This window comes from Hippocampus zosterae, chromosome 19, assembly GCF_025434085.1.
Source record: "Hippocampus zosterae strain Florida chromosome 19, ASM2543408v3, whole genome shotgun sequence".
NCBI lineage: Eukaryota > Metazoa > Chordata > Actinopteri > Syngnathiformes > Syngnathidae > Hippocampus > Hippocampus zosterae.
The window spans coordinates 7,249,273-7,267,031 of record NC_067469.1 but is presented as its reverse complement, the minus strand read 5'-3'; the positions used below and the strand labels follow the sequence as shown (position 1 = coordinate 7,267,031).

General features: G+C 42.7%; 2 protein-coding genes and 1 long non-coding RNA gene across 4 annotated transcripts in view; 2 read left to right on the top strand and 1 right to left on the bottom strand.

Annotated features, from left to right (window-relative positions):
• The window catches only part of LOC127592494 (exostosin-1), a 53,876-nt gene that overhangs the window by 8,744 nt on the left and 27,373 nt on the right, over positions 1-17,759 (bottom strand). For both annotated transcript variants that reach the window (XM_052053274.1, XM_052053276.1), the window contains exons 4-9: positions 7,199-7,292; positions 6,582-6,689; positions 4,234-4,353; positions 2,556-2,688; positions 912-1,030; positions 516-605 (exon numbers count right to left, since the gene is read on the bottom strand). In XM_052053274.1, the coding sequence (XP_051909234.1) occupies positions 516-605; positions 912-1,030; positions 2,556-2,688; positions 4,234-4,353; positions 6,582-6,689; positions 7,199-7,292 (664 nt within the window). The remainder of the gene's footprint in view (positions 1-515; positions 606-911; positions 1,031-2,555; positions 2,689-4,233; positions 4,354-6,581; positions 6,690-7,198; positions 7,293-17,759) is intronic.
• LOC127592506 (uncharacterized) lies at positions 431-1,261 on the top strand. Its single transcript, XR_007960140.1, has 2 exons — positions 431-571; positions 864-1,261. It is a non-coding gene; the product is annotated as an uncharacterized LOC127592506 (long non-coding RNA).
• Positions 15,842-16,572, top strand: LOC127592505 (pleurocidin-like peptide WF3). The gene is made up of 4 exons (XM_052053291.1): positions 15,842-16,007; positions 16,083-16,183; positions 16,270-16,288; positions 16,358-16,572. The coding sequence occupies exons 2-4, from the start codon at positions 16,084-16,086 to the stop codon at positions 16,446-16,448; spliced, it is 210 nt and encodes a 69-aa protein (XP_051909251.1). The 5' UTR covers positions 15,842-16,007; position 16,083; the 3' UTR covers positions 16,449-16,572.

Genomic DNA, 17,759 nt, shown 5'->3' with positions numbered 1-17,759 from the left:
ACCTACGCTATATTTATTATCATACAGATAGTGGTTCTCAACCTGGGGTCCTTGGGGTTCAAGTGCCATCGCTTGGGGTCCGCAAAGTAATGAGCAATAATTAATGGCCAAATTTGTCACTAAGTCGACCAACATTTTCATTTTTTTTCGCTCCACTGAAATATATGTAAGGGGAGAGCGAGAGAGAGCGAGCGAGCAAGCAAGAGAGAGAGAGAGAGATTTTGTGGCGTATTTCCGATCTAGGGCGCACAAATCTTTATCCGTTGACTCTCTGGGAAGTTTTAAAAATGCAGTAGCTCCCCTTCAAATGCAATATATAGGACCAAGGTGGGGAACTCCATTTCAGTCGCATTAGCTCTTAGCATGGCGCACTTTGACAAGTTTACCATCGCTGAGGTGTTCATGGCTACACGTGATAGTTACGTTGAATCGATGGTAGGATTCTGCTGTGTGAATTTTCTCTCCTGGACCCAAAAAAGGTTTGGAGAAGCCGTAATATAGAAAAATAGTGTCACCTTGCTCTGGATGACGGTGAGAGGCACACTGGTGGAGGGCCACTTGTTCCTGGGAGGTAAGGGCTTGTCGCTGTTCCATAAAACCACAATCTACAGCATCCAAAAAAGATATTTTTTAACTGAATGCTATACTAGATGTGTATCATAAATGCATTTAATTATTCATGCACAATGTCATAGTATAATTATACTCCATATGATACTGAAACTATACCGTACCTATGTCATACTATTTCTTGCATTCCACTTGTAAACTTACATTGCATACACTTTAAACCTTTACTACACAATACTTTCTCCATATTATAACTGGACTACAGCACATAGTCCATAATGTGTGCTTTTCAGCGTGTGGATAAGTGACATCGACAAACGACAAAGCGGCCAGGCACCCACCTGCGCACAGAACTTGGACTTGGCCACAGCGATGATGAGCTTCAGCACGGGAGACGGGTGCGGCTGCAGCGGACTCACCGTATGGATCACGCCGGTGAACTGCGGTGGGGGGCTCTTCCCTATACGCGTATAAATGATTGAACAGATAATTTTATCCATTGAAAGAAAAAAAATGTGCATCTGCAAATTGGTTTGACTGATGTCTATATTTGAATTTTTACAATGCATAAACATTTTTTTTAGAATAGACATTCAATAAAAAATTTTAATGACACTATTTTAGGGGGAAACAATGGAAATTAAATGCAACAGATTTTACATGATTCTTAATAAATGCTTAGTGGGGTGGATAGTGTGTGTGAATGTGTGTGCGTTAAAGCTGCCATCTGTCTTTCTGACACACACGCGCACACACTTTCTGCTCGCATGAGCACGCTTGTTAAATCCTTCACTGAACTGGTCAGGTTTTGATGCCCTCCGTTGGCGCTGCCAATCAGCGCCAATAACCCAAAGGTGTCACGTTTGTAAGCAGAACCAAAACGAGCGGAGCCAAACTTGAAGCGAGCGCACTGAATGAATGAGCCGCGACGTCCGGTGCGATGGCTAAATATACTCAAAGGAATTGAGGGTGGAAAAAAAAACGTTTTTGGCATTCATTTGCAAAATCTGGACGTCATCAGTCTCCAGTGTGTGGCAAAAACCAAGAAAATGAAGTTGACTCAACATTAAGTTTCAGGTCAAGACGAGTCATAACTCGAGTCTGCTGCAATAGCTGCTTTAGAGCGCCTTGTTGTTGGCCATTAATGTCAAGGGTGACAAAGGCGGAAGAGACTATAGGGGAAAAGAAGGTGGACACTTGATTGACAGTGTGTACCAGGGCTCTTTACTGGTGTGACCGCTTTAGAGTGCCTTGTTGCTGGCCATGAGTGCACGCAGAGAATGGTCTAGGAGTGAGAAGGGATGTGAAAACAAATAGGCCTGACTTGACCACCAATGTGTGGATTGGGGCACTGATGTGGCAACTTTAGAGTGCCTCAATGTCAGCCATGAGTATGTGCGCATCCCAGAGAGAAGGCGGAAGAGCGAGGGGGGAAAAACAAGTCTGACGTGACAGTGGCCGTCATGTCGTAACACGAGTCCTGCACCTCTGAGGAAAATCTGCTAACCATCAAACCCAGCCGCAATCTAATACAGATGCATATTTCTGGACTGAAGGGGGTGCAAGAGAACCAGCATAGCAGCTCGTGCAGGGCACATGGTGTGCCAGGTGTTGGCGCGCCTGTTTGGGAATACTTGCATCCTCACAGAAAAGTGGAACTGCAGTGCTCTTTAGTGCTGCTCTATCCATTTCTCTGACACTGACTGGATCTCAGGTGGGCTTCGATATATTTATGGAAACGCCTGCTCTGCCCTCTGCTTTGCTCTGAAACACGAAGGTGGGTTGGGGGTAAGATCAGAATTAGGCATGATCTTGCTTATCTGTGCTAACGGCTAAAACATGGAAACGTAATAAGTAAAAAAAGAGCATTTTCTGACATCATCTATGAAAACAAGTGCCTCCCTTTTGTGGGCCTTACAATGCAACCTGGAAAGTTAGAATAAATAAAACTTCCATAATGCCCAACACCACCCTTTTCTCCTCACCTAGCATGGCGTAGTAAAAGGGGAAGCGTGCGGGGTCGGTGGAGTACTGTGGGAGTGCATAGAGGCCACCAGGCAGGGAGTTCCACATCAGACGGTTTCGGGAAACGACAGAGTCCACACGGTCTCGGATTATCTGGATGGGTGGGCGATAAACAAAATAAAAATGGAATGTCACGTTATTACACAAGATACACCCCCTCGTTTATAGATGTTGAGATACAACTTGAGATCCGACAAACACGGACGACGGCCCCCGCGAATGCCAAAGAGAAGCTGCTCTATCTGTCACGAAGCGCAAGACAGACGGTAGATAATTGAAGCCCTTCAACAGGGGCAGGGGGTGGGGGTGGGGAGGGGCAGTGCTCACTCCCAAACATGAGGAATCCATTAGCTGTTTAGTCCGTTGTGTCCGTTGGCCATGTTTACAAAGGTCAGCCGCGTTGGCGGTTGCGATGCTAGCGAACCCTTTGGGGGGACTCCACGAACCTGACATTGCTCGGCTAAGGACCGCAAAATAACATTTGACATGTTTTCTAAACTCTGTGACCACTCGGCTTGCATTCAAAAACAAACAAAAAAACAAACATCCGTACTTATTTATATACTAACATGTTTTTGTTCACTTGACTGTGTTAAAGTAACGCAAGGAAAAAAAACATCTTTAGAAAGCATCGCAAACGTGCGCTCCTACCTATTATGTCCGTCTAATCACTATCTCGCCGACGAGCAAATGATGAAAGTGACACACTCACAGCAGTAAAATTAATTTCTACAAATATACATCAACAGGCCTCGTAACGCAAATGAATCATGCGTAGTAGCAAATCAACCCCGAGTATTGGCTCCTATGGTAGCTTATTATGGTCTGTTGAACACAACTAGAAACTACACAATGGTGACGACAACAACAACAACTGCGATTTTTATACAGTACATTCGCCTGTGGAAGTTGCAAAGCTTTCTTTTCGAGAAAACGTCCACCCACACGAAAACCTTGACCCTTGCCTCTCTCTCTCTCTCTCTTTCTTTCTCGCTCTCTTTCGGGACGGATTCATGGAGGCCCGCAAGCAGACGCAACGCTGCCTCACACTTGCTGGGACCTTGCGTTTGCTCGTGCAAGCGTTACACTTAAAACTGGACAGGGACTTAAAAATGTGTTGTGCTTATTCTTTGACATGTCATTTAAAAAATATATAATTGAAAAAAAAAATCAATTGAAGGCCGGTCGGTGATGGGAATGTAGACTTCCTTTGTTTTGGTTCTATACATAATATATTCTAAATGAGATGTATGCTAACTTTTCACAATAATGTATTGTCGTCAAAGCTTACAAAATCTGCACTTTTTTTTTTAAGGCAAATACAAAAAAAAGGAACATCTCAGCCATATGTTCTGATGAAACACATTCAATGGAATGGTGTTGCGGTATGAAGCCGAATTTTGTGATGGATTACAATGAAAGTTACAGAAAATGTTGAGCTCGAGTGCTCAAGGGGCAGTCAAGTAACTTTGCGCGTATCGCAAAGTTTAAAAACTGTATTTCATTACGTTATATAAGCACGAATAACTTGTTGTGGAAGTTGATCGGAGAGGTGAAGCAGAGCCGGCGGTCACGCTAACTGTGTGGTGGATTGAATACAAGTTTTCTGACAAAAGTGAAGAGGTGAACGTTTAGTACCTCCAGAGTGGTGAGGACAATTTTGGCTACCGAGGAGAAGTAGGCATCCCACAGGAACTGACTCTGCTGGCGCAGAACCAGGATCCTGTCACGGCCTACCGAGCGAGTCATGGACGGAACCTGCAGGATGGACCAAGATGAAATTGTTACGGATAAAATTCGAACCCCGGGTCGTCAATACTGCGAGGCAGACATGCCAACCACTAGCACAATGTGTAGCCCTTTCTTGGAGAGAATGCAACATTTGATTGTCGACAATACAAGCGACTATTTTCTTCCCGTCTAATGACTGCCGTTGGTGTTTGCTTGTGTGTGTGCGCGGGCAGCGGCTGCCCCTCGACGTACTCAACAGTCAATGATGTAATTGAAGATAATGACTTTTAAATTTCTCAGCGGGCTAGCAAGGTGTGAGTAGTGTGTGTTACAAGTAATATATACTTGTATATTATTATATTAATATAGTATTAGCACAATGCAAATATATTCATGCATTTTGTCAGGCCCATGAGGAGGGGTGGGTGCAAGGGGTCTTCAAGAAAGCACCCTGCACCATTATTAAGTGCAATATGAATCCAAAATAAATAAGGTTCATGCTTTGGTCCTGAACGACAGTCCCAGGTGATGTCTGGTGAGACAAGTCGGCTGCGCCCTGGACACATCGCCGGTCAATCGAAGGGCAAGTGCTGTGTTGATAAGCAAGCATTCACACTCATCTTCTTCATCATGGAAACTCCCACACAGAAAGGCCGGAGCCGGGATTTAAACCCAGAACCTCGGACAGTGAGGCAGATGGGTTCACAACAAGGTGACTAAGTAGTAAAACAGCTAAACACTAGATACCGAACCTCAAATATGTGACACGTCATTACATACATTTGGGCAAAAAGGAGTCTTTAGTGATCTACCTGCCGTCTCCTACACGTGCCAACAATCTCCCACAATTTTCTATCGTCTATTTTTTAGAAGGTGGTCAATCGCCCACCACCTTTCTCCCGACAAACAAGCAGATGGCGGGAATGGAAACGGCGCCGGTGGCAGAAGTGCCGAAGCCGACGTCTTCAAGATTTACTGCCGAGTTGCCTTGCAAATTGTCTGAAAACAGCCTCGCCGTGTCCTCTTCTTGGCCCATAAATAGCCGCCGGATTACGATAAAATGCATGTGCGCGTGTTTAATTGGCAGCAGCTGGCGGCAAAAACTGCCGCAAGATGTCGCGAGATGCCGTTGACATCACAGTCAGTCTCTCAATACAAGGAGATAACATTCAGCAGCTAATTGGCTCGTTGGCTAGCTGGCGAGTTGGGTTGTGATGTCGTGGAAAAAACCTTGGTTCAAAACCAATTGGGATCATTCAAAACTCATTGCCAAAAAATTAAAAACTCATTAAGTAAGATAATTATGATTAATAATAATTCAGAACTTTGGAATGATTCTTCCCAGGACATCATGACCCAACTCGTAGCTAGCTAGCGAGCTAATTAGCCGCTGAATATCATTCGAAAACAGTCATAAATTAGTCATCATCTAATTTAAAGGATGCTTGATCTCTCTCTCTCTCTCTCTCACACACACACACACACAGGTATGTTTTTTTTCCTCTTTCTCGCGATCCCAGGAATGTAAACATCAACACACTCCGCCCTGCGGTGCTAATTAAAGGCGCCAGAAGGTAATCCAATTGCGGAATAATCCGTTTTAATCCGTGACAACACTTCCTGGCTGCGAGTGGGACCACAATTGAGCGAGAGAGCGTCTTGGCTGTCGTCGGACTGATAATGGAAAATTCCCAAACGTCCGCATGTGCCATCTCGGCATTCCGCGGGAAGGTGTTTGTAAAAGTAGTCATCCAAAGTTTTTGTCAATGCAACTCGGAATTGGAGCATTCTGGTCTTTGGCGCAAAGGGATCCGGACCCGGGGGTGATGACATTTCACTCTAAATGTCAGACGGAATGTTTCCAGCACCCATGGGTGTCGTTTGGAGGGTTAGGGTTAGTTCCAATTAGTTTTCAGAGAGGTTTTAGTTTTAGTTTCTTTCTAAAAAGCTGAGCTATAGTTTAGTGTTTATCAGTTTAGCATTAGTTTTAGTTTTTTTAATTTTGTGAATTTGTGTGTTAAAAAAAAAGTATCTGTGAAAGCAAGTACCTCATGCTAACTGTTAGCCGTCCTATGGTATTTTGTAGAGTTTGTTTGCATTATGCTAAGCAGATTTTCGTATGGCAAAGCTCTGTAGTTGTTTTAAATACGCAATGTGTCTTTGCTTTATGTTTAGTTTGACTTTGCAAGCTCATTTCAAGTCATTCGCCTCAAAACGTAAAAATGATTGCACCGCCGATTGATTTGACTTCTGACCTGCAGCAGCAGCCTCTCGTCGCCGAGCACGGCCGCCTTCCTCCAGTCGATGACCTCGGAGAAGGGAAGCTCCCAGCCGTTGCTCAGAATGACGGGAATGCACGCCGCCTGCCAGGAAACATGAGACAACACATACACATTTTTCTTTTTTGCCATCAAAAGAGGAGATAATTACAACGTTCTATAAAAAGACACGCCAAAGTTGGGGGAGTAAAAATCCCACGGGATTGACGTCTGATGTAGAGGAACCGCCAGGGATCGTCGACGCTCGCTTTCCTCCTCTCGAGTGGCTTCGGAGGCCATTTTGTGGAGTGATGACTGTTGTGAGGACATTTTGGGGAAATTCCCAAGATGCGTAGTCAAAAACTACTTTCCCTAATTTCTATCTGGCGTAGATTGATTGTGAGCTTTCACTAAGCCACACCCCCAAAAAGATGGTCCAGCCAACCAGAGCCCAGCACAGAACATACTGTATGCCCTTTGAGGATGTTTCTCTAGGTTGTTCTCTCTCTATTTTTTTTTTCCTACAACCTCTTTGCATCAGATCTCAATTCGTTTCTTTCCCCAAATGTGGATTTTAATCATGATTATGTCAGTAGACAGAAGAAAGCACGCACCTGCAGCGCCTCCAGGAAGCGGAAGGAGCCGAGGCGTCGACCACGGGGCACCAGGCAGAAGGTGGAGTTGTGCAGCAGCTCCTGGTAGTCGAACCTTCACAAACACCAAATTTAAAAATGTTTTTTCATTCCAGGAACATTTTTTTTCTTGTGGATTATTAACATTATATCAGCTATCACAGACGTGGACTGTTCTATGACAGTTCTATGAGAGTAGCAAAAAATACCTTCCAGTTGAAAAAAAATGTCACTTCAATCAATAACCTGGACGTAAACATCATGCACAATATAACACCACAGAATGAATGAGGTATTTGAGAAAAATTGTTGCTGGTGCCTGTGAGAAAAATTGTTGCTGGTGACTGCACATACCTCAGGTCAAAAGTTGCCACCATTTACGTTCCCTTTAACTGAAAAAAAAAGATCAATCGCCAGCCTGCTTTCTCAAAGTCACTTTTCAGCAACACATTCTGTGACTTTACATTGACGATATAGGTGTGTGTGTGTGTGTGTGTGTGTGTGTGTGTATGATCGCAGGGCTGGCCTGGGGAGATTTCAGATTGCCACCTAATCTGTCTGGGGATCAACTGTCCCCACAACCTCACCAGCAGACACCTGCATGCTTGCGTTTGTGTGTGTGTGTGTGTGTGTGTGTGCGTGTGTGTGTGTGTGTGTGTGTACATGTTCATGCCGCAGAAGAAAAGCTAAAAAATAAGATGTCAGGCATCCAGCGCGTCACCCCAAGGTCGCTCTGAGGGGACACGCTGACAGACGATAGCATCCCCACCAAACCCCCTACAATCAAATATGTCGATTGGCTCCCGCGGGTCTGTTGTGTTCGATATCAAAGTTTAATTTCCATAAACACAAGCATGGGTGGAATCATTCTCATATCGCCTCGCGTGTATTATAGGAGCCTCATTTTATTTCACGTCAATATATTGGTTGAGTTTTGTTGTCACCTAAACCCTATTTGATACTTTCTATTTTTTCTATTGGTTGCACACGGAGAGATTTGGTCGCACCCTTTTAAAATGTTTACAACAGACAAATCGTGCAGCCTTCTGTTGCCAAAATGCAGAGCGGGTCGCGAGCACCTCAGCGAGCGCAACTAAATGCGGAACAAGCCGTCCTTTATAAAAAAACAAAAAAAGTGGAAAAAAGTGGAAAACAAGTATTTGCATGCACAAAATACTTTTTTAAAAAATTAAAATGAACTACACACAGTAAAGAATGAAATATAAAAATACAAAATATCCAATGTCGAGCCCTTTGAATGTCAGACTATGTCACGTGTCAGTTTTTTTTTAAAATAAGGATCGACTGATTTTCAGCCGGGCCAATTGTCTAAAATAAATAAATAAATAAAAAAGTGAGGGGTGGTGCTTGGTAATCGTGGATTCAATTGCGCTGAACATTGCCAAAGACGATTTATCAATGCTGAAAACTTTTGATAAATCATAAACTTGGTGCCTTGACATCCAAGTTTACTGAGCTTGCCTTATATGTTGAATCACCTTTACCATTTGAAAAGCCAATAATTAGTGGAAACAAAAATGCTGTGTCTGAATTTAACTGAATTTAGTTTTTTTCCCCCCCTGAATCCATTTTGTGACCGTGCGTATTTGTTTCCAGCGCTTCCTTTCATCTGCATGTTTAATTAAAGCGCGGCGCCTGCAGTCAGACTTCCAATAACGATCTCTTTAATGGCGGCATGCCGTGTAAACTATAAAACGCATCTCAAGTAATTACTGCAAACAGGAAGTGGACACACACACACACACACACACACACACACTATCAAGTTGAAGCTTTGCCCGACATGCAGTGGCTAGTAGTCCCTTCCAGGTATAATTGTTTGTGTGTGTGTGTGTGTGTGTGTGTAGGTGTGTGCTGTCACACACACACACACACAATCATACACAAGGGGACTAAAAACAAACAACCGCTGTTCATTAAACAGTGCTGAAAATGTTTGCTCGTTTCTGCAATTTAAAATACAAGCCAGCGAAATGGGCCCATCAAAGGAAAACACGCTGCATCAGAAAAGCAACAGCAGCAACACAAAAAAATAAAAAGTGACTTTTTGCTTTGTTGTTGTTGTACATTTTGCTCTATTTTCTCAGGGGGTATTCATGAGGGAATTACATGTCAGCTGTACTGCGTGCCATGACAAGGATGTGCCGTACAGTGAAGGTGCAATGTATTGATAGGCAAAGAAAGCGGAAGAGGAGTGATGATGCGGCTGATTTGCGCATGGTAAAAAATGCGGTTGTGATATTTGCTTGGTCATTGTTTGTAACCATCCATCCATTTTCTATACCTAAATAAAAATAAAAAAGTAAAAATTTTAAAAACTCACGCTAAACGGGATCAATCACAGATCAGAGTCCATCGCGATTATTGTCCATATTTGGCTGACTAGCATGCCAAGAGTCAATGGCTGTCACGATTGATTTTTCCAATCAATTATTTTATGGATTACTCGGGTCAGCAGTGAATTAGGTGTTATCGCACATATTTTTGACACCGATTTTTGGGGGGATTTTGTTCCAAGCGCATCAGGTTGAGATGTTTTTATTTTCTTTTTTTTTTCCAATTTGACCCATATAAGCGTGCGCGATTCGGATTTTAACGTGGGTTGTAATTTATAGCAAAGATGTCTGACAAAAAAAATTCCACCTGTTGCTGAACCTGATCATTAATTCCTAAATATTACTATATATTATAATATACAATATGATTTCATTGTTATTATGAAAACCAGATGTGCTAGAGGGGCGGGGGGGCTTCATGGCAAATATTTGTCGACCTATTTTTGTGGTCGACTTTTCTGACTCTCGCCCCAGCCATACTCAAGTGTCTCAGTCGGATGTCGGAATCGCCCCAAATTCTTGATCTGGCGGGTAATGAGAGTACTTTTTAAAAAAATTTATTACTCAATCAATGCCGAAAATACTACACTAATGCCGACTTGTATCAGCATTCCGACACGTTAGCGGTCGGAACTGTTCAACTTGATGGTCTTCTGCATCACTTAATGGACGATAACTTTTGTGTCAGTGTCCTTACACGAAACAAATAAATAAAGATGTTTTCCCAATGGACTCCCACGTAAAACATCTAAAAGCTTTCCGCTGTTAACCAATCAGCTGTGAACTTTCAGGGTCAGCGTCTTCTTGACTCGCGGAGGAATCTCGTTCAAAGTGATGAACTAAAAAAAGCTAAAAAGCAAGTTTTCCTTTTCTTTCTTTTTTTTTCCTCCCTCCCCGCTGCCTCTTTCATACACTTTGGCAGGCGTCATGTTGACATTTCCAAATCCTGGTGAGATTTTGATGCCGTCGAGCAGAGCCCGAACACGGGGAAAGCAACAGGCGAACGATGTGAAGAAAAAAAAAATGTCAGAAAAATGAAAAATGTAACGAGGTGCATATTGTGGTGACGAGCGTAATTCATTATTGATGAACAGGAAACAGAGACGGCGAAAGCCGGAGGCGTCGGATCGACAGCGTCGCTCTCGTTTGGCCGCAGAGTGATGAATATCAGCCCGGCGTGCGCATTTGTCCAATGTGTGTTTGTGCGTGCGTGTCGCCGCCGGACGCATCCGTTCTGCGGGTGAGCAATGAAAGGCGAGAGACGTCATCAGTCCTGCTATTGATTTTGCCGCCCCCGTGCCTAATTGAAGCTGTTGGGCCACACATAATTGAACATGGAGCTCTCCGTCACTCCCTTCTCGTTAGCGCCAAAACAAAAAAACACTTTTTTTTTCCCCAGGGCCAAGGCGGGGGCCATTAATAGCCGCCCGAGTGAGGCTCGAGTCTGAAGGTGTCACTGTTGTGTTTCTGGACACACTTTTTTTGGTCCTTCATTTCAAGGTCCTGTCATCGGGAATTCGGGGATTTGTTGTGAAATACATCAAACATGTTTGATTATCATTGGTGAAAACGTGCAAAGACGAAGACAGCTATGTAAAGATAGACCGATAAATTTTCCATTTTCCGATCCGCTTTATCCTCACAAGAACGCGGGGGATGCTGGAGCCTATCCCAGCTGCCTTCAGGCAGTGGGCGGGGGACACCCTGAACAATCGCAGGGCACACAGAGACGAACAATTATCCGCGCTCACACTCACGCCTCGGGACAAATTTGAGTGTTCAATCAGCCATGCTTGTGTTTGAAATGTGGGAGGAAACCGAAATACCCGGAGAAAACCCACCCAGGCCCGGGGAGAACCTGCAAACTCCACACAGGGAGGCCGGAGCTGGAATTGAACCCGGTACCTCTGCACTGTGAGGTCGACGCGCTAACCACTTGCCGCCCTCACCATTTCATTTTCTTTTTCATGAACATTTTCCACTGGCGTGCCAGCTTTTAGAGTGCCTCATTGTTGCGGTGTCGTGATTCGTCTGGATAAATTCATGCAGAATAAATATGTAGTTTTGTGAAGGTACCGTATAAGAAAGATGCTCTATGAAGAAGCATCCACTTTCCGGCCAGTTGACTGTCGAGGGGAAGTGGCTTGAGCGAGATTCAGCGAACACGCCCACAGCTTTTGACAATTTGCCATTTTGAATCCTATTCGATATGCTTGCCAATTATTATTATTTTTTTCATCCCTCCAGTTTTGCAAGGTTGACAACACTCTTCTCTCAAAGTAACCCTTTCAGGGACAGCGGTTACGAGGGTGGACAGCGTATCAGGTTACAGGGTGCATGAAAAAGGTTACGGAGACACTTATTTCGAATTTCAAATCAATTCTCGCTTTCATATCGGACAACGATAATTGTAACGTTATCACGTCTCGAATCGGAGTCTTGCGAGGGGACAGCGGTTGCTTTTGCATGTCATTGGGCCTACAATTAGCTGCATCTCCAGGAGGCCGCTCCCAAGTGTTTAAAGACAACGGCAAGTGAAACATTACATCAACTAACCTGCGGCATTCTCCAACTCGACACAATCTGCATATACAGCACATACACTGTGTGTGTGTGTGTGTTGTCACAGGCTTTGATACGCCCACCGTCCACTGGGGAACGAGCGGAATATTCTGCAGGCCAGGTGGTGGGCGGGCGGCCTCTTTTACAAGCTTCCCGCAGCTGCGGCGGAGACAACCACCCGTCGAGACAAGAGCATTGCAGTCGCCCCGTCTAAATCAATACGCTCATCAACTCGCACCGCACGGGCATCCGCGAGAGGATATTTCTGTCTGGATTGTGAAGAGCCATTTGTTCCGTGCTTTCGGTCCGAAATTTGTTTCGAAACACGGGATGTTTTCCAAACAGTTGGAGTGATGTGATGAAAAACAGACACAAAGTTGGCTTTTTTTTTAAAACTTGCTGCTGCCCGGTGTAGTCGTTGCTAAAAATCAAAACACCTGCGGTGGTCACGTAGGACTGACTTTGTCACCCAGTGGATTATCTAAATCCAACCAAAAGCGAGTGAACATTGCCAACTAGGAAGTCAACTCAATGCCGAAGTGTTGCTTTACACAAAGTCTGAGAGACTGGAATGTAGTGCCCAACCTTGGTCCGATCTATTTTTTTGGGGGGGTTATTTTTTTTTTAGATTGGTCAAGAGCTGATTTCAGTGCTGCAATGCGCTGCTTGATGCACAACTGCAGCTGGAGAAGTGGTGCAAGCAAACAGCGTTGATTAGAGAGTCACAAGTCTTCCACTCATGGATTCTTCATTTCTCAGACTCGGCGGCCATGATGAGGTGGAGCGCCGTTGTGAGCGTGAGCGTTCGTGTGTATGTGTGTGTGTGTGTGTGTGTGTGTGTGTATGGAGGCAGTGTATTAAAAGCCTGAGCCAGCAGCCGGTGTGTCCCCCCCCCCGCATTCCCCCACCACCAACAATCTACCCAATTCCCCTCACTCGCCTCCTCCCGCTATAGTGAATCCATTCCTCACACCTCTGGCCTCATTTCAGCCCTCCTATTTCCAAGAAATGATTGTCTGACTTACACTTAGAGGCGTTGTGTTTCCGTGTGTGTAATTTATTTATTTTTTATCCTTGTTCCCCTTTTGTTGCTGCTGTGCTTGTTGCGGTGTCTCTTTCAAAGTCAACAGAAGACTGAAAGCTTCATTCTCGAGACAAAAGTTGGCACGGCAACGTCCTTTGAGGACATCAGAAGCCCAGTGTTACGAAGGCAAACGCTTTGAAATGCATCACGTGGTGTTGAAACGTTAACAGGCGGGTAAAATTCCGATAACTGACTAATCGGCCAATCAATTTAAAAACAGAAAATGAATATCATAACTTATTTTTTAGTACCCTATCACGAACAAAAATAAACATGAACTACAGACAGAACTTGCTTGACTTTACAACAAAAAGAAAAATCGGCTAATATGACAAAAACGACACAAAATGAGAATGAAACTGAATGTCAAAAATAAAACGCTATTGTCACATTTTTTGTTTAGCGGTAAGATTTTTTTCCTTTTGGTAAAACGCATGCCTGGGCGAAATAATAATTTGAGGAGCGCTCATCCACGGAAATCAGGAAACCTCCACTCTCGATATTTCTGATGGCTAGCAACACTCATGCGAATTCTGTAGGCCCGAGCATTAGACACACGTATAAACGTCCACCGGTAGCGGCGCAAATGTCGCATACTGATTTCCTCCGCCTTTGAGAACCACGTTGGAACAGTGTCACTAATCCAGGCGAGGACGAGAGCCTGCGTTTACACTCGGCAAGGTCTTAAGGAGGGATACGATCTGAGCTTTCAAGTGAGTATTAGCCCAAAGCCTGGCGGCGGGGTCTCTTTCTTCCGAAACCACTCGAGAGTAAAAGCTGCATTGTTTGTGTGATGTCGGGAGATAACGGCGACGGGCGCCACTGAAGTCTGAAGTAGAGATAAAAGACTTGAGATTACCTGGGCGGTGGTTTAACGCCCTGGCAGTTATTACCCAATCCGTGTTGATTATGGCGGCAGATGATTTTCGGAAAGACAAAACTATAGATCAGGTCAGCATTTTGATTTGACAATACTGAACAAATACGGCCGAAAAAAATAAATAAGCCTGTTTTAGACTGGACGGTTCAATTTATACAGCAGCAAAATAGGGGGAATTTGCACACGGTCCTAAAGACGTATCCCATTCGGTTTCATAGAGTCCACTCGGTTGCACGCTCGCTAGCGATTCTCGTTCCTGAGGCTATTTTCAATTTCCAGGCCCTTCTTGCTGACTTCAGGGATCGAAAAGATCAGTGGGATTCACTTCGAGGCACCTGAGCATGACGTCGCGATAGACGGCGGCAAAACAAGCCGCCGGATGAGTCGGTCCTCTTTGTAGGGATCGTGGGCGAGATCACATAAAGACCGCAGATGTCTCACTCAGGCACAAATCAAACAAAGTGCGGACAAAGGCCAGAAGAGGAAAAAGAACTCATCAAAGCCCGAGTGGATTTCAGCTGAGCTGTTTCAAACTTTCAAGTTCAGAAGAGATTTGACATGTGGTGCCACGGTCGAGAACCATGAAATAAATCCATATTTATATTTGAAGTATAATACATATATATTTCTTCAGATTCTCATTGAAGCACCTTCATTAAGCCCAAAAGAGAAAAGACTTCTTTCTTTTCGACAACGTTCTCACCATTAAGTTCCTCTTCGCGCCGAGAGAAGTGGAAGGTGATAAGATGCTGACCCAAGATAAAACATGACTTTGCATCCCCACATTCCAGCCCCAAAACAACAAACCCACCAAAAACGTTTTTCCTCCTTTCATATGATTCATTTGTGTTTTATTTCTTATCGCAAACTTGAGGCTGATCTATTTTAGATTAAAAACTCATGATAAGATAAAATAATTCACTTGTTTTCATGAATATAAATGGCAAAATGTTACCGTACACACATTATTTGTTTTTTCACCTCATAAAACGCCCCCAAAAGCGTTTTTGCAACATTTTTTGCTTGTTGGCCACCTGGTGGTCAGGGCACCCTTACATGGAGACAGTTAGTAATTTTTTTGCTGAGGATAAAGAATACATAAGCGGATTTATGAATTCTCAGATTGTTTTTTTAAATCATTTTGACAATATCTTTTGCATTATTTATTGTTTTGTCATTTCTGATGTGTTTTTGGGTGGGGGAGCAACACTCGTTTTTTTTTTGGGTGGAAAACGCATATTCCAATTTTTTCCGGTCTTCTCCAGAATTTTGAGGGTTTGAAAAAAACAACAACATCCATCCATTTTCAACACTGCTAATCCTGGACAAATATTTTATTCACTATAATTGCCTGGGAAAATTGTTCTATTTTCTGTCTACATGTGTTGCACCACCCAACATAATACATGTATTTCATTCACTATCTTTGCCCGGGAAAATTGTTATTTTATGTCTACCTGTGTTGCACCACCCGCCTATGGTGTTTCCCATTACTTGTTAGCATGAAGCTAGCAAAATTTCCTAAGACAGAGCGATGTGACTTGGTTGAATATGCATGTGATTCTCTTTGTTTTATGTTTATTCTGACAGTGAATTTTCACTGGAAGCGGCAATAAACAGCTTGAAGCGTCTCTTTTTGAAGAATGGCTCACTATGCTAAACTGCTAGCTACTTGAGTTTCACGGCTCGTATCGAGAAAATTTGCAACGCGGCTCAACTCGTATCTCAAGGCGCCGCTGTATAGAACTCTGTTACTTCCCACCAATGGCAGCTTTCACTAACTATAAAACGCACGTATAAAAAGAGGCATCACGAGGAGACTGGCAGACACAAAAGAGAAGTCGAACATCTGACAGCGCTCATTCGTCAACCTGATTGCACAGGAAACGTTGGTCATTTGGTGGGAAGGTGAGCAAATACTGTACATGTTGGGGAAAAAAAGTGTCTTATCATGAACTGAAGTATAATTTTTGTTCGGCGTAGGATGAAGTGGACAGCTGCATTCCTGGTCCTGGTCATCGTGGTGCTGATGGCACAGCCCGGAGAATGTTTTTTGGGACTCATTTTTCACGGCCTAGTTCACGGTATTTTTCTGATTATTTACGATAGCACATTTTCAGGTCTGTTCCATGTTCTAATCGTTCTTGTTATTTTTTGTTTGTTTTTTTAGCCGGAAAGTTGATCCACGGGTAAGGCTTTGTATTTCTTTGATTGTTGTCGGCATTTGGGTTTCAATTGTGCGGTTCTGTCGTGTCCAGGTTGATCCACAGGAATCGCGGCTTTGAAGAGCAAGAGGAGCTCAACAAGCGCTCGGTGGAATTTGTAGCTGACCAGCAGGCTATGAACTGAGATTGTTTGCTTGCATTGCATGCGGTGTTGCTGTTTGTATTTTTTTAGCTCCATAGAAAATGCTTGAAATGCACAACGAAGTGAGGTGTTGCTTTATGCAATGTGAAATAAATCTGCAATTTCATTTCTTCTGTCTCTTGTTCTATATATATTTTTTTAATTCTCGGTCTAATATGAAGAGAGTCTTAAGAATAATGTCTGATTAAAAAAAAAATATTGACATGCACAAGTACAGTGTTAGCAAATCTGCATGAATAAAGACAATTTTACCGGGCTTATGTTGCCATTAAACAGGAATTTCAATTTCACTTTTTTTTTTGATTAAGAGAAAAGAATTTTGATTGGAATAAAAGTCAACACTAAAAAAGAAATCTACAGAAATGTAATAAAAGTGTTCTTCCTTTGTCGTAGTGTTATTTTATTAAAATTGATTTTCATGTATATTACATTCATACATATATACATACAGTATATATATATGTATATATATATATGTATGTATCTATCTATCTATCTATATCTATATCTATAAATATATATATATATGAATAAAATATTCAAAGGCATTCCATTGAACACAGCAAATGTTTAGATTTTTTCTTTATTTGTTTTTAATATTATTCGTAATAATTGGTATTCTTTGCAGTGTGATTTAAGCCTCCTGTTGTTTAAAATGGCCAACTTTCATTTTTTGGACTTTTATTGAAGATGAAAAGACTTGTGATGGCTTCATTGTTTTTTTGTTGTTGTTGTTTTTTTCCTTCTTTCTTTATGAAAACCACTCATTCATTATCCACTTTGTGGAGGGTTTGACAATATGCATAAAAAAAGCCATGAATTATATATTTTTTTAATTATCTTATTTTTACACGCAGAAATGCTTATGCTTTCTAATGCTACTATTTAACAATGATGTAGATTTATTATTTATTCCAAACGCACAAAATAATCGATCACAAAACTCCTTCTGATGGCTTTACTTTTGTTCTTTGTTTAAACAGAACACCATTTTTTAAATGGCTTATCTTGTTTCAAGATATTTTTTAATCCAATGTCCCGGGTTTGACAAAGTTACATTACAGTGAAGATTAATGTTAAAACATTAATTTTTTTAATTGTTTTTTTTCTTAATTTATATGGTAATGCTTGTACTTTGCAATTTTTCTAATTCCATATACTGTATTTTGAACTTTTTTTTTTTAACCGACAGATCTGAGTCCCATGAAGACGACGGGCCAGGGTACGAAAATCCACTTCCCTTCCTTAGTTCCCAAGCATCAATCTGTTGACGCTTGATAAACGTTGTGACAC

Excerpts from the sequence above, each read along its gene's own strand:
- LOC127592505 (XM_052053291.1), top strand. The coding sequence starts at position 16,084 with ATGAAGTGGACAGCTGCATTCCTGGTCCTGGTCATCGTGGTGCTGATG.